This window comes from Sinocyclocheilus anshuiensis, unplaced genomic scaffold (assembly GCF_001515605.1).
Source record: "Sinocyclocheilus anshuiensis isolate Anshui unplaced genomic scaffold, SAMN03320099.WGS_v1.1 scaffold55, whole genome shotgun sequence".
NCBI lineage: Eukaryota > Metazoa > Chordata > Actinopteri > Cypriniformes > Cyprinidae > Sinocyclocheilus > Sinocyclocheilus anshuiensis.
This window is the reverse complement of record NW_015549647.1, coordinates 1,618,277-1,634,171: the sequence shown is the minus strand read 5'-3', so window position 1 is coordinate 1,634,171 and position 15,895 is coordinate 1,618,277. Positions and strand designations below refer to the sequence as shown.

Sequence of the window (15,895 nt, the reverse complement as noted above, 5' to 3'; positions counted from 1 at the left end):
ATTATTATTATTTTGTACTCACATGTGCCTAAACAGGTTAATATAAATCATTAGTGTCCCTCCTTTATTAATGTGTTTTTGTAATACGAGTTGTTTATTTTAATTATAAATAGTCGTTTTTCTAAAATTGTAAATGTGTGACTAAGCTGTAGTATTAACTCGTTTTTTATCATATTATGAGTTTGTTTATAATTAAGGGGGCGGAGCTAATGATAATTAGACTCGTAATGAACTCTTTATATGTGAAACACAGGAAAAAGTACGTAACGTTGTGTGTGTGTGTGTGTGTGTGTGTGTGTGTGTGTGTGCTTTATAGGATATCACGGTGCAACTATAATTGGCATTACCATAGTGCTTTTATTATGTTTTTAAACATTAATCATCATTTTACTACAGTAATAGTAACAGAGTAAACCTAACTGGCGTACAGTAGGTTTGGAATAATTAAGATTTTTTTTTTTTAAAGATTTATATGCTTTAAAAACAGCAATAATTGTGAAATATTATTACAATATAAAATCAAAGCTTGCTAATTTATTTATTTTTTTAGCGGCTACTTCATCAGTCGTCAGTGTCACGTGATCCTTTAGAAATCATTATAATATGCTGATTTGGTGCTCAAGTAACATTTCTTATTATTATCAATGTTGAAAACCGTTTTTGCTGCTTTTTATTCTGTGAAAACTGTGATACACTACCATTCAAATGTTTGGAGTAAGTACATTTATTTAAAAAAAGAGAGAGAAATAAATAAAGGAATGTATTGCAATTTCACAATATTACTGTTTTATAGTATTTTTCATCAAATAAATGCAGTCCTTGTGAGCATAAGCTATTTCCTTCAAATACAGCAAATAATCATAATTATTCCAAACTACTAGTGGGAATGAAAATTCATTTGACATCTATAGCAGTGTTTCAGGCAATTTTTTCATAAATATAATTTCATTTATAGAAACCATCTACATTGATTTAATCATGGTTATGAGTTGTGATCCATGGATTTTCTAGTGATTACTATAGGTTTACTCCAAATACCACAATAAAACTATGGTTACTATGCATTAAATATAAAAATATATTATTTAAGCGCTGTAACTGTATAATACCTCCAATTGTGCAAAACATTAAAGTAATTTTTTCCTGTTTGTTCCAGTTACTCTGCAGTGCACAAGAGATGGGCAGATTGTATTGGTGGTTGCTCGAGATGCTACCATGCCACGCATCAGTTTAAAGTCCATCCACATGCTGGAGAATGACCCCAGTGGCCACTGCGCTTCTGTCGGCAGGACTGCCAGCTTTGCCATCTATCAGTTTACTGTTAGCTCCTGTGGTGGGTATGAGCATGGCCTTTGAGCATGTTATTAATCATGGGGGAGAAAGAGCATGACATTGTTGCATCACTGTTTTAGTTTACCCTATGGTCACTATTATTTGTCCTCCATTATATCCTTCAGGAAGAAAGCGGTTTTGTTATTTATGAGAACATGATGTCATCCACGTATGAAGTGGGCATTGGACCTCGTGGATCAATTACGAGGGACAGTTCTTATGAGTGAGGAGGCTCATCTGTTTTTATGTTAAAGGTGGGGTAAGTGATTTCTGGTAGCCAATGTTGATATTTCAAATCACCAAAACAAACACGCCCCTACCCCAAAAGGGTCTCGCACCTATTTTGATAGCTCCGCCCCACACATACGTACGCAACCCAGACAACAATTAGTTCTGTGAAACAAAGCAAAACCAATGTTACACCGTGTCTACATCGGACGCGAGCGGCGCGACGCGATAAAATACTACAGAACTTATTATAATCAGCGATGCTGTCTACACTGGATGTGGCGCGACACGACAAATCCCCGACAGAAAACTGCTGCTGCGTTCTATTTATGACGTATTGACACAAATTTCAAATGATTTTCAACGGTCGCTTTATCTCGTCCAGTGTATACACGGTGTTACTCACCTATCGAGAAGAAACAAAGCAACCTCGGCGTCCAATCGCAGGCCTTCCGCTCCTCGAGTTCTCTCCAGCGGAAAGCTGATCCAATATTTACGGGTTATGAAGGATACGGGTCCTACTTCTTGCCTTATCGTAAGCCTTCTTTTGTTCTGCAGACTTTTTCCTCTTTTGGTTTTTATCCGCCATCTCTATCTTTCTGTTATAGCCCGGCTCGGCTAATGTCCGTCCTGTGCTCTGGGCGCTCTCTCCGCCACATCATGAGTAGACACGCCCCTTACTGCTGATTGGCTGATTGAAGTTTGTTTTGGTACTCGGCCCGACGTTTTTGAAAAAATACATACCCCACCTTTAAAGTTTTTGGTAACAATCAGTGGAAGGGGGCCCAGTATTTCCCGTCTGTGTCTTGAAGGCTGAAGTTCCAGTGCAGGTATTCGGGATCAGCAGTTGAGGCTCTGGTGGTGGAGGTGAATACGGTTCCTCCTTCTCCCCCTGTCTCTCAGAACGGCCCACTCAGAGTGGAGCTCAGGCTCGCCAATGGACAGTGCACTACTAAAGGATGCTCTGATGGTGAGCAGAATCCAGAAATTCAAATTTCACAACATAACCAATAAGAGTCATGTTTTGCAAATGTGGCTTACCTAGTAAACTGGAGTTTTATTTCATTCAAGCACATATTTTGCCAAGTCATCCTGAAATGTTCATGGTCAAACAAGTACAAGGTCCCAAAAAATCTAGAAATATTCGTTTTTGACTGTTCTCCAGGACCCAAAACATTACAGAAATTTGTTAAAATACAAGGACACGGTACAAAAGTAATGGTAATTTCTTAATACAGGTTAAATGAGGTTGCTTTGTTTTTGAAAAGTCTTTTATGCACACCAAGGCTGCATTCATTTCATCAAAAAATACAGTAGAAACCGTAATATTGGGAAATATTATTACAATTAAAATAACTTATTTCTGTTTTAATGTATTAAAATGTAATTTATTCCTGTGATGGCATCATTACTCCAGTCTTCAGTGTCACATGATCCTTCAGAAATCATTCTAATATGCTGATTTGTTGCTCAGGAAACATTTCTTCTTCTTCTTCTTCTTCTTATTATTATTATTATTAATATTGAAATATGGGTACAGTAAAATTACCTTGAATACCACTAATATGGAATTCATTCATTACCAGGTCGATGACTATCACTGTACAACGGGATGCAGTTAATTAATTCAGTATTCTCTTTGTGTATTTAAGAGGATATGTACACCTCGTACTACTCGGAGGCAGACTACCCTGTTACTAAAGTGTTGAGAGAACCTGTGTATGTGGAGGTGCGGATTCTGGAGAGGACTGATCCAAACCTTATCCTGGTCCTAGACCACTGCTGGGTCACTTCTAATCCTGAACCCATGAGTCTGCCTCAGTGGGACCTTTTGCTAAATGGGTAAACCTGAATTCTTTCATAGCAACTCCTCTTCCCCAATTTATCTAAATAAGTTTAAGGGAATGTGGGCATTTTGTTCAATTCCAAAACAACAGCCTCAAATTATGCAAATCACTGGTTTTCTTATTACTCTTCATAGCTGTCCATATAAGGTTGACCATCACCTGACCATAATGCTTGCTGTTGGACACTCAGGACTGCAGTACCCATCTCATTACAAACACTTTGTTGTGAAGATGTTCACTTTTGTAGATCAGTCCTCGCTTGTGCCTCTGCAGAAAAGGGTATGTACTGTCTTGCCCACCACATTTCTCCTTCGCTCTCACTTATTTACCTCTGCCATGTCTTTACCAGATTTTTATTCACTGCACTACGTCTGTTTGCCACCCCTCCACCACTGAGTCATGTGAGCCCAGCTGTGGCAGCAGGACAAGTGAGTACACCTATTGATTCAAGATATTGTGGTGAATGATAATAATAATAGTTATTAATATTGCTACTAATAATAACAATTATATCAACCATTATTATTATTCAACCAATATGCATTATTATTCATAAATATTAAGAAATAATAATAATAGTAATATTATTATTATTAGAAGCAATATTAAAAACTATTATTATTATTATTTCTTAATATTTATGAATAATAATGCATATTGGTTGAATAATAATATTAATAATTATTATTATTTAATAAATGCACATTTTCAATAATTACAATAATTGAATAATGATAATAATAATAATAATAATAATCATTATTATTATTATTAACAAATATGTATTATTATTATTATTATCATGATATTTATTAATAATACGGTACATATTGGTTGTCGTTTATTATTAATTAATCATAATAAAAAATGACAAATGTAAGAATAATCATAAATTTATTACAATAATTTAACATTTAATAATAAATATTAATAATGATCAAAAACAACATTGTTAACTGTTAAATTATTAATGGAAAACTATTATTATTCAATCAATATGCATTATTATTCATAAATATTAAGAGATGATGATAATAATAATAATAGTAATATAATAATTATTATAAGCAATATTAATAACTTTTATTATTATTTCTTAATATTTATGAATAATAATGCATATCGGTTGAATAATAATAATAATAATAATAATATTAATAATTATTATTATTATATTATTTAATAAACGCACATTTTCAATAATTACAAAAACAGCTTCGAATGACTACTGAACTACTGTTATGGTATTATTATGTTTTTAATTCATTAATTAATTGTTAATAATAATAATTATTATTATTAACAAATATGTATTCAGTATTATTATCATGATATTTATTAATAATACATATTGGTTGTAGTTTATTATTAATTAATCATAATAATAATAAAAAATAACAACTGTAATAATAATCATCAATTAATTACAATCATTTAACATTTAATAATAAATATTAATCATGATCAAAAACAAAATTAACTGTTAAATTATTAATTAAACTATTATTATTCAACCAATATGCATTCATTATTCAATTATTGTAATTATTGAAAATGTGCATTTATTAAATTGAATAATAATAATAATAATAATAATTATTATTATTATTATTATTATATTATTTAATAAATGCACATTTTCAATAATTACAATAATTGAATAATGATAATAATAATATAACCTCCCCACTCGAAACTACAACGGTTTCCTCACAATCCTTCAAGTCTTCTGAAATGGACCTTCCTAAATGCCAGGAAAATAAAAAAATGTTTATTAAATAATGTCATAATCAATAATAATAATAATATTATTATTATTATTGATTATGACATTATTTAATAAACATTTTTTTATTTTCCTGGCATTTAGGAAGGTCCATTTCAGAAGACTTGAAGGATTGTGAGGAAACCGTTGTAGTTTCGAGTGGGGAGGTTATACTTCTATCCCATTTGCCGGTTTCTGAGGCAAATCTTGCTGATAAGGAAGGTATGAACTCACTGTGTTATTTGTTAACATTCATATAGTGAATGACCCATGCAACTATCTTCGACCTGGAAATGTTTGCCTCTTCTAGTCCCGCAGATATTGGATTATGGATTATGGGTGGCAGGAGCTCTCACTGTATTTGGTGTCTGTGGGCTTGTTTTAATACAGCGGGCCAAACCTCACCCTCAGCCCGCTCCAGTGTGACGTTAATAAAATGACAAAAAAATGTGGCCTCTTGAGCGATCACTTGTATAAATCAGACAAAAGAATGGTTTACTTAAATTTTTTTATTGCTAAGACCTTACAATAGGCAAGTGTTTGGCATTTCTAATATATGTATGTATATGTATGTGTGTGTGTGTATATATGTATGTGTGTGTATATGTGTGTATATGTGTGTGTATATATATATATCTACAACAACGTATCAAAATATAGTAGAAAAAACTGCCTGTAGGTGCCTTATGCAGTGATGTTTCCCTTCTCTTCTGCTTTTGGATATTCCATTTCCATCGACATTAAAAACTCTACAGAGGGGAAAAAACATGCATGTAATATTAATGCAAGTTTAATTTCTAACTTTAAGCTGTTTTCAGGATGAATACTGTATGTTATGTACCTACAATTTTTTTTTTTTTTTACAAAATGTGCAATATACACAGTCCACTACCGTTCAAACCACCGGATAAGATGTTGGTACGTGAACAGAAGACTGCTCTCTGAGCTTCAACATCCTGTAGCATTTACCTTCTGTGTGGTCGATATCTGGACTTGTTGACATCAGAACCCAGGCCAGCCCGACCAGCAAAGTGACCACCAGGTTTACTATGATCCAGGGGTGAAGGATGCTGCGCTCTGAGCCCGGCTGCCTGTGAGGAGACACAACAACCGCTCGGCTCTTATTACTGTACAGTATTTACCCAGCATGCTCTAATGAGAGGGCTCTTACCAGAGTGTCACATTATAGCTGGAGTACTGATTATAGAGATTGATGCGATCACTCGTCATCTGCTGGCTTAATGATAAAACAAGGGCAGAAAAGTACACTGAAAAAGAAAAGGTGTATATTAAAACATTGCTGTTTTCATATTTGGCTTCTGTAATCCTTTTTTTTTTTAAAGAAACGTGATAAACTCACAGGGCGTGGCAAGCGCCACAGGACTGAGAGTCACTAAACTCCTCATGGCTGTAGCAGCTTTGGCAAGATTCAACCTGTTAGGAGAGAGAACAAACACTAGTTTCATCTCAAGGGTTCAAGCATCTACAAATACTTGTGGCTACTGTGTTTACTCTACTTTTGTTTCTATTAGTCCAAGTGAATGGGCATTATGGTTTGGCGATTCACCTGTCGAAGGCAGAAACAGTGCTGAGGGCCAGCAGCAGGTAGAGTAGGGACTGTGCGGGGTAGGCCAGGGTGTGATATTGCTGCAGTAGGTTGGGAAGAGTGCTGGGAAGAGATCTGTTCCCCAGCCAAAACATAGACCACAATGATATTCCACACAGCATAACCAGCCAGGAAGCCATGAGAAAACAGGCCAATCACCCTGTGCAGTAACAACAGTCAGGGTTTAGAAAAAAGTCTTTCCACTAGCATTTGGATGTCAGTGTGATTATTTTTGAAAGAAAAATGAATTATTTTACTCAGCAAGGATGCATTGATCAAAGGTGACGTTAAAGACATTTAGAATGTTACAAAAACATTTTATTTAAAAAACAAAGTTCTGTTTTTGTGAACTCTGTTCAACAAAGAATCCTGAAAAAAAAAAAGTCTCGCAGTTTCAACAAAAATAGTAAGCAGCACAACCGTTTTCAACTGATAATAATAATTCCTTGAGCACCAAATCAGCATATTAGAATGATTTCTGAGGGATCATGTGACACTGGAGTAATGGCTGCTAAAAATTCAGCTTTGCCATAACAAGAATAAATTACATTTCAAGATATATTAAAATAGAAAACAGTTCTTTTAAATTGTAATAATTTACTTGTACTGTACTATATCAAATAAATGCAGCCTTGGTGAGCATAAGAAACTTGTTTCAAAAGCATTTTAAAAATCTCCAAACTTTTGAACGGTAGTGTATTTACACCAACACAAAATCTTTTGTGTTAATTGGTATATAATATGTTCATAAATACTAACCGCTGACTATAAAACATTAACTTCTCCAACTATAACATCATCAACATTTGAGGGAAATTCAATTAGGAAACAATTAGTAAGAAGCTTTTAAACTCTTCTTGATTTATGATCTTTTTAATCTTTTTTTCACCATAGCCTGCTTGTCTGACACAATCTATAGCCTCTGGAGGCCGAATTATATGGGAAAATACATTTAAAAACCAAAATATGTGACATGGGTCTTGAATAGAAAGTCAGCCACTGAACAAGCACAACATCACAAAACTAAAGTTTGGCCTTTAAACTTTGTCTGAACCCTGATAGGTTCAGCTCCTTTAGACTAGAATAGGTCAGAATCTTATTAAAATGCATTATTTTGTATATAAATCTTTTTTTTATGTATACTATGGAAGTAATGTCATTTATTTTTAAAGAAACCTTCTCTTGTTCCCACCCTGTTATGCCACGTTCCATTATCATTATTCTCATTCATATTGATTTATTAAAAAAATCAGATCTCTCAACTTTTTCCAGTCAAGAAGGCACCTTATGTATAGAACGACCCATTTAAGTTGAAGTCGAAAGCAGTTTTGCAGATTTATTGGAAAATAAAGTGTCATTTAAAACCAGATGTTTAAAGCACACCTGAAGCCGCTGTGGACTCTCAAGGAGACATCTCTAGTGGTCCACATTGAGCGGATGTCCATAAAACTCTGCTCCATCGGGCCACTGGCCTTCCACTGGTCCACTCGCTCAGCTGCTTGAAAACGACCTGCCACCAAAGATACATGGTCACTCCACCTTCATTTCATGATGTAAAGAGCAACTTGCATACAAACAACTTCCCCTTAGAAATACTTAAAGGGGTCATATGATGCTGCTCCAAACAAAGTAGTTTCGCTTTCACAACAAAACACACAGCGTCACACACGGCGGGCTTGAGTGAGCGGTGGCCGGCGGGCTTGCGGCAACCACACGTGACGACCCTGGGCTGGACTCCGCTTCGTCCAAGGTTGAAAGCCGATCCGGCGATCCACTGCACGAAGTTGATGTATTTCCTCAGCAACCAGCACGGATCAGCTCCAGGCATGACGAAGCAGATATCATCCTCTTTTGTAAGGCCAAACAAAGTAGTTTCGCTTTCACAACGAAACACACAGCGCCTTCACGACATGGCGGCGGCGACAACAACAATAGTACAGCGAGAATCAAAGTTACGCCTTCTTTCTTTGCGTGAACATTTGGGCGCCATTATGCAAATCTTAACACATAGTGACGTAGACGTGGGGGCGTGTTAGAACGAGCCGTTTTAGGTAGGCGTGGTTGATTCTTAACTTTTATAAAGAATATCTCTTTGGATTTGAGACTTTAGTCTTTGCAACTTTACAGATCTTCTTCATGCACCAAGAGCTTGTAACACTTCAAAGAGAAAGGAAAAATTGAAATCGCATCATATGACCCCTTTAAATGTTTAGATGTCAAAAGTTGCAGTTTATGAACTAGCAAACAGTCTGCACAACATCTACACAATATCCTGCTTGAAACTTACGGCTTCTCTCCACAAACACCTTCCCCACAGGCTGACTCTGCCCTTGGGGAGCAGAGAACAAGGAATGCTGGGGGACAGGCTCCTGGGGGTCTGTGATGATGTCATCATCCTCTATGTCCAGTTCATCGTTGGACTGTGTTTCTGTTACTTTAGGTTTCACTCTGGAGAAAGAAAGAAATAGAAAGTGTTAGTTGAATGACATATTAAAATCAATAGAGCTTTCATATAAAAGTTACATAACCAGTTTAAGGTAAAAAAAATATACTTACTTCCTCTTTTTTGGTCTCGCCACCTCTTCATCGACATTCTGATCCACCATATCTCCGTTTGAAACCAGGTCTCTCTGATCTCCCTCCACATCTGACCAATAGGAGCAAATCAGCATTATTTCTGGGGTGTCTATGTTAATGAAACCCCACCTCTACAGATATCAGACGAGTCGAAGTGAACAGGACATGCTATTGAACACTGTTTCTACCAATTGCTTGTGCTTTCTTCTTCTTTTTCCTCCTTTGTGGCAGATTGTCCATGGGTTCTGGGGTCAAAGGTTCCTGACATTCGGATTGTCTGCGACTGGTAAGCCCTCCCATTTCCATTCCACCATCTACAAAGGTCAAGGGTGAAACAAACTCATCACATGCACACCATGCTTCTCCAGGTGATACCAAGCAGTCAAGTTTGGCTGGTTGCAAGGTGTTAATATTTCTTATTTATTGGGCTTCACTTTTGACTGCCCTTTTGTTATGTGCCCATCACGGACACACCTACACAAAACAAGAACTAGACCTTGGGCACACTGGTACACCCGCATGAAAAACAGGGACTAAGCACACACACGCACACTTCTTGAGTACTTTGATTGGACGTTCAGGACATTGTGTATGTTGCTGTATGAATCTGTGGTATAAATATGACCCATCGTCCTTAATAAACTTGAGAATGAAACGGTAGTACACTGGCTCTTGTGTCTGCTTGATCATTCTCCCAGGGATCCCGCGCTGTGGCTGCTCTACACCACATGGGTTGACACACCAGTTCACAGTTGATGCCTGATAGCATCGAAACTACAAATAGTGTAAAATTAGATCTACTGTAACACAAGGCCTGCTGAAAGATGTTGTCACTATAACATCTGGTTCCAAAAAATCATCTTTCTCCATCTCTCTCTCTTTTGTCAGCCATTCAAAGTAGCCATGTATTTTTGTAAAATGTGTGCATAATTCCAACACAGACTGGAAAAGTACGGCAACACAATTTTAATTTGCACTGCACTACTTTAAACCACTTAAAGACCCAATAGCTTAGATTTTAAAAGCACTTTTGTGACAACATGCCAAAATGGGAACTAGCCAATGAATAGCAGTTTAAAGACAAAAATAAAATAAAGTAATTATTTAAAATAATAAATTATGAATTATGAAATATATGATGATTACATATATATTTATAACATATATTATAATTGTCCATAAACACATTTGTTGTCTTCAATTGTTTCCCAACAGTTATAACAAAAATTACAAAAATGTGGTTTGGAGGATATGACAAAAGCATCCTAATTTATGATAGTTTTAAAACTGTGTTTGAAAAATATAGAGTTAACTAAAACTAAAACCATAAAAAAAGAGTTTAATTTGAAGTACCGGTACTAAAATAATAAAAATAAATGAACTAACATTTATAAATAAAAAATTAAAATGACAAAAACAAACAAAAAATAAAATTACTAAAATGATAAGTAAAATTGTTATTTAAATAAAATCGAATTTATAATATTAACAAATATAACAATATTATATAATATTATCAAATATTAATACTAGCATTCTCTATTTTTTTTATTCTATCTTGTTTTCTTTTTATTTATTATCAAAAATGAACCTCTAACACTAGCACTTTCTATTCTTTTGAATTGTTTTCTTTTTATTTTAAAAAAGACCCTCTAACACTAACGTTCCCTATTCTTTTTCTATTCTTTCTACTTGTTTTCTTTTTATTTATTATAAAAAAAACTTGCTATGTGTAGCCTTCTGCATTAGGTTAACCGAGACTTGTCACAGCATTTACATATTATTGCCCTTTTGTTGGTTTTGATTGCTTCTGTTGTCCTCATTTGTGAGTTGCTTTGGCCCAAAGTGGGTGCCGTGACAACTGGCTAGGGGTGCCGCAGAATCTTAGTTTTTTTCCTATTTAAATAACCTAAAATACTATCGTAGCCTACCATATAACCGTTTACAGCATATATTTTAAAAATAGGCTATATCAAAACACCAACATATGAGCATGTCCAAACGAAAATAAATCGTGAAAAATAAAACGGAAAAAAACACTGATATATTTCATACTTATTTAAAGTTTAAATTGGACTGTCCTCAGGAGATAATCGTCCCGTCTGCTCCGCTCAGCTCCGCCCTTTGTACTGGTGCGCGCTCAATTTTATATTTCACGCAGTGATTGACAGGACTCAAAATTCGTGTTGCTGCTAATAGAAGGTGTTGACCGTTTTACCGGTGTGAAGCCGCAACACCGATTATGTCACTTACCCACTGTCGTTTTGATTTTTGATAGTAATAAAAATCATTTAGTTTACTCAAATTAAAACTGAATGTGGCTGCTCAATGCAGCGTGCCGAATGACAGTCGCATCACAGATCAGATTTCATTTATCATGTGAGGAGCAGGATGATGTGCTCTCTTTACACAGAGTGCGTGTGATCGCGAAATCGAAAGTGGAAGTAAACAGCGCAAACGCTCATTCAGAAATATTTAAATACACCGCATCCTGAGAGCGGCTCCCTGATGCGCTAAAATTATACACAATATTAGAATGTTTAAAGGAGTGGACACGAAAATCGCGGGAGCGAAACACATGTTGCGGAAGCAGGCGGCAATGGTCAGAGATTCAGCAGGAGCGAGATTAAGAAGACAGCCGAATCCCGGACATTTTGGGCAATTAAGAAATCCCGGCTGGACGCATTTTTGTAGGTCCAAAAAGAGGACATGTCCGGGAAAAAGAGGACCTATGGTCACCCTATCTAAGGTGATATTGGAAGTTTTTTTTAAACATTCGTTTCTTATTTATTTGGATCCACAGTGTTTGCTGATTTAAATGTATTTAAACTGGATATATATTTTTTATTTTACATCAAGTATGCCGTGTGTCCAATCTTTCTTATTCGTTTTGCTAATAAACATAGCGTTTCTTATTTATTTGGTTCCACAGTGTTTACTGATCTTCAGTTTTGTATAAGCTACCTAAACCTTGTGTAAGTTATTTGTTATTTTATGTTAGGCATAATATGTTCTACGTTGTATTTTGTTGTTGCTTGAATTGAATTCAAGCAACTGACGCCGAATTGCTGCTTATTTGAAAGTGAAAGTAAAATGCGCATGGCGCTTTTAAGTTATTTAAAAGCAAAGGAAAGTAAGGAAAAGAGGGAAAACTCAAATAAACTAAAAACAAACAACTGCTTGACGCAGAATTGGCGCTAATTTGAAAATGAAAGTAAAATGAGCAGAGCGCTTTTACAAGCTATTTAAAACGGAAGGAAAGCAAGGAAAAGAGGGAAAACTACCCCCCTCTTTTCCTCACGTCACAACCCTAAATTATACCCATCTATCTCAGAATGCGCCGTCAATGTGCTGTTGCCGTTTTTGTAAGTTATAAGGTCAGGTTTGAACAAATCAAATGAGAAACTAAAGAAAAAAACATTTTTTTTCTATTTTTTAAAGAGTTAAGTATCAATCTTTAAATGTGTTTTGTTCCAGTGATTCCCACATACAGTAAATGGTTCAAATCAGTCTGTTGACGTGTCATCCAGTTGTAAAAGACAGATGGTTCATTTGAATGGGTTGTTTCACCTCATATTATGTCTGTTGTGATTCATTCATAATAAATTCATGCTGCTGTTTATGCTTCATTTGTTGTTTGCTCATCTGGATTTAAATTTCATATATATGTACACATGTGCGTTTAGTTTAATTGGGTTGGGGTGCCATGGAAAAACAAAACACTACAAAGGGGTGCCATGCTTTCAAAAAGTTTGGGAACCACTGTGCTAAATGACTAAATGTAAATGTAACAAAAACTACAATAATATATCAATTATAATAAAATAACACTAGTTTGAAACTAATATACAAAACTAAATTTGTGTAACTGGACTTTTGACTTTACCGTTTCTGAGATTTAGCCCTTGATTTCCCTGTGTGACAACTAGCCCCATTCTCTCCTATCAAGTGTGTTGCTTATATCACCTAAACTCACCGTCAGGTTCATCCACACTCTCCACATCCCTCTTGGCCTTCTTTTTCCTACTCTTTGGAGCAGGAATCTCCTCTTTGAAGGACAACAGAAAAGAGCTTCATTATGTAATCTAATGTTTACTGACCAATAAACATCCATTTTTAAATTGAAACATAAAGGCAAACCAACCTAACAGACACATCATAAAATTTTAAACATTACCTACTCAAATACATAATAAGACTGGACCAAGAGATCTCAAATGTGAATAACATTTTAAAGAGAAACACTCACCTGCTGTCTCCTGACTGTATGTGTGTGTGTTAATGAAGGAAGAGGAAGGAAATAAAAGCATGTGAGTTTCCTGTATAAAAGTACAATTTAAACAACATGTGATCTGCTTAGTGATCTTACCTTGGCATAGATGGCAGTGCTCGTGGTCCCCGCTAAAATGTTAAAAGATAATATGAGGTTAGCAATAAACAGTTCCAATGAAACTTAAGCATCAGATGCTGCACCTGTTGAGGGCTCTACATTTGTATATTGTGTCTAATAAAGCTTACTGTCGGCTTTTTCGCCATTCCACTCAAGAGTACAGGGGGAACACAAGGGACATGTACAAACAAACATCTCCGAGCACTTAAAGCAAGGATTAATGTGAGTCTAAATCTGAGACGGGCATCTGCCAAGCAGCAGGATTATGTAAGGGAGGAGCTACTCAGGAGTCACCATCAAATACTGTTACTCAACCTTATGACATAAGCACACACCAATTACATTTTTTACTGTATTTTTGATCAAATAAATGCAGCTTTGTATTAGGGAATTCCCCCCCAAAATGTTTATATTTATGCTGCATTTATTTGATCAAATATGTGTGTGTGTTTGAAGAAAAAAAAACATTGTTCATTATTTGATCAAAAATACAGTGCTACTTAATATTTTTGTGAAAACCATGATGCAGTTTTTTTTTAACGATTCTTTGATGAATAGAAAGTTTAAAAGAACAGCATTTATTTGAAATAGCAACATTTGTGTAACATTTTGAAAATGTCTTTACTCACCTTTGATCAACTTAAAGCATCACATTAATGACAATTTAAGTGAGAATTATGCTTAAATGTCATGAAAATAATGTCAGAATACAACAACAAAACCTTAATAGCCCCAAAAATAGGCTTAATTTCCTTATGATTTAGGGGTCAAATATGATCTAGGCGTTTCTCAACCATTTCTGTGAGATTTACTTTTACCATACCAATAAATAAAGTAGATTTCTCTTCTCAGATTGATCTCACGTGTATCTAAATGTTAACCTCAGTACTGACTGGATACATTTTTGCATTTATTTGCATTAATATGGTATTGCTTCAATCCAGACTATGTTTTAAACATAATTTAAGAGGGTTAAACAAATTGCCATGGATAAACCCAGAAAGCCTAGTCCTCTACATTTACAAATTACAGGGGGAGCAAAAGCCTCTGACTCTCCGAGTTTACCTTAACTGCAGGACCAGGGGCTCTCAATCATTCTTGATCAAGGTTGGAGCAAAATTCTGCGGGAAAGTGGACCTCGAGAGCCAGAGTTGAGAACTTCTGCTTTACTGACTACTGTTGTGATTGTCAATGTGAAGCTTATAATCACTGTCAAAAGGCTGCAACTACAATGTACACAAATGATAGATAACACTTACATTTTAAGATACTTGTATTCCTTCTAGTAATAGACTATATGACCTATTATATCTTATTCTTTTTATTTACCAAAATATATTTTATTCTATGTCCTTTGTAGAGGATGTCAGGACTAATTTATTAAAATAAATAAATACATAGACATGAAAAGGCATGTATAGGCAAAAATAATGATTTATTTTTTTCATTCACCAATCATCAGTTTTTAGGTTTCAGACTATTTTTAACCAAACTTTGTACAAAGATGATTCTCAACTATGTTATGAAAGATATAACATAATGATTTGATGTGCTATTTTACTTTATGCAATGTGTGTGTAAAATATCCATAAATTAATATTGACATTTTGTTCAATGTATCTATACACTGCATCTAATTTGCATATTAATGTGTTCTTGGGGCAAACCATAAAAGCAGAAGAAGTTGTAAAAGAATAAAAGAAGTGTTATAAAGGGAGATAAGAATATCTCATATTTCATAGGAATATTGATCTATAATTTCTTGTTGTGTTTCCCCAAAATGCCTGATTAACATGTTTGTCCTGGTGTCCTCTACAGAAGACATGTATGAAAATGATGCCCTGTTTCATAACAAAAAGTCACATTCTGACTTGAAACCCCATAACATTTTTCTGAGATGTTTATTTACGACAAACAATTTGAAAATAATAATTACAAATATTATCATATTTCCCTAAGAGTGCTAAATTTGATCATTCTGTCAATATCAGTCATTTTGAAAGAACAAAGAGAAGGTGTGTTTATGATCAAACCTTCAAACATTTGATATTCCTAAAAAACCCTGAATGTGCTCTGTACAGGACATCCAGACTCAAAACTGTGGCATGTATGGTCTCAGAGAAATTCACTAAAATAGAATGTCCTCTGCA

The 15,895-nt window shown here is 35.0% G+C and overlaps 1 protein-coding gene and 1 pseudogene across 5 annotated transcripts; one reads left to right on the top strand and one right to left on the bottom strand.

Moving 5' to 3' along the window:
- The first annotated feature begins 1,402 nt into the window (after window positions 1–1,402).
- Window positions 1,403–6,255, top strand: LOC107660126 (zona pellucida sperm-binding protein 1-like). 5 transcript variants are annotated; one of them, XM_016449360.1, is made up of 7 exons: window positions 1,403–1,555; window positions 2,373–2,530; window positions 3,213–3,402; window positions 3,542–3,686; window positions 3,757–3,835; window positions 5,278–5,394; window positions 5,483–5,651. In XM_016449360.1, the coding sequence occupies exons 1-7, from the start codon at window positions 1,488–1,490 to the stop codon at window positions 5,596–5,598; spliced, it is 873 nt and encodes a 290-aa protein (XP_016304846.1). In that variant the 5' UTR covers window positions 1,403–1,487; the 3' UTR covers window positions 5,599–5,651. The 5 variants fall into 5 exon arrangements, with proteins under 5 accessions (XP_016304846.1, XP_016304849.1, XP_016304848.1 ...); XM_016449363.1 differs by lacking the exon at window positions 5,483–5,651 and adding an exon at window positions 6,179–6,255 and having other exon boundaries at window positions 1,405–1,555; XM_016449362.1 differs by lacking the exon at window positions 5,483–5,651 and adding an exon at window positions 6,103–6,212 and having other exon boundaries at window positions 1,405–1,555.
- On the bottom strand, window positions 5,846–13,954 carry LOC107660125 (transmembrane protein 237B-like; annotated as a pseudogene).
- Window positions 13,955–15,895: the final 1,941 nt, after the last annotated feature.

Excerpts from the sequence above, each read along its gene's own strand:
- LOC107660126 (XM_016449360.1), top strand. The coding sequence starts at position 1,488 with ATGATGTCATCCACGTATGAAGTGGGCATTGGACCTCGTGGATCAATT. Across the intron at positions 2,531-3,212 it reads TACTAAAGGATGCTCTGATG|AGGATATGTACACCTCGTAC; the intron begins GTGAGCAGAATC and ends TGTGTATTTAAG. Across the intron at positions 5,395-5,482 it reads AAATCTTGCTGATAAGGAAG|TCCCGCAGATATTGGATTAT; the intron begins GTATGAACTCAC and ends TGCCTCTTCTAG.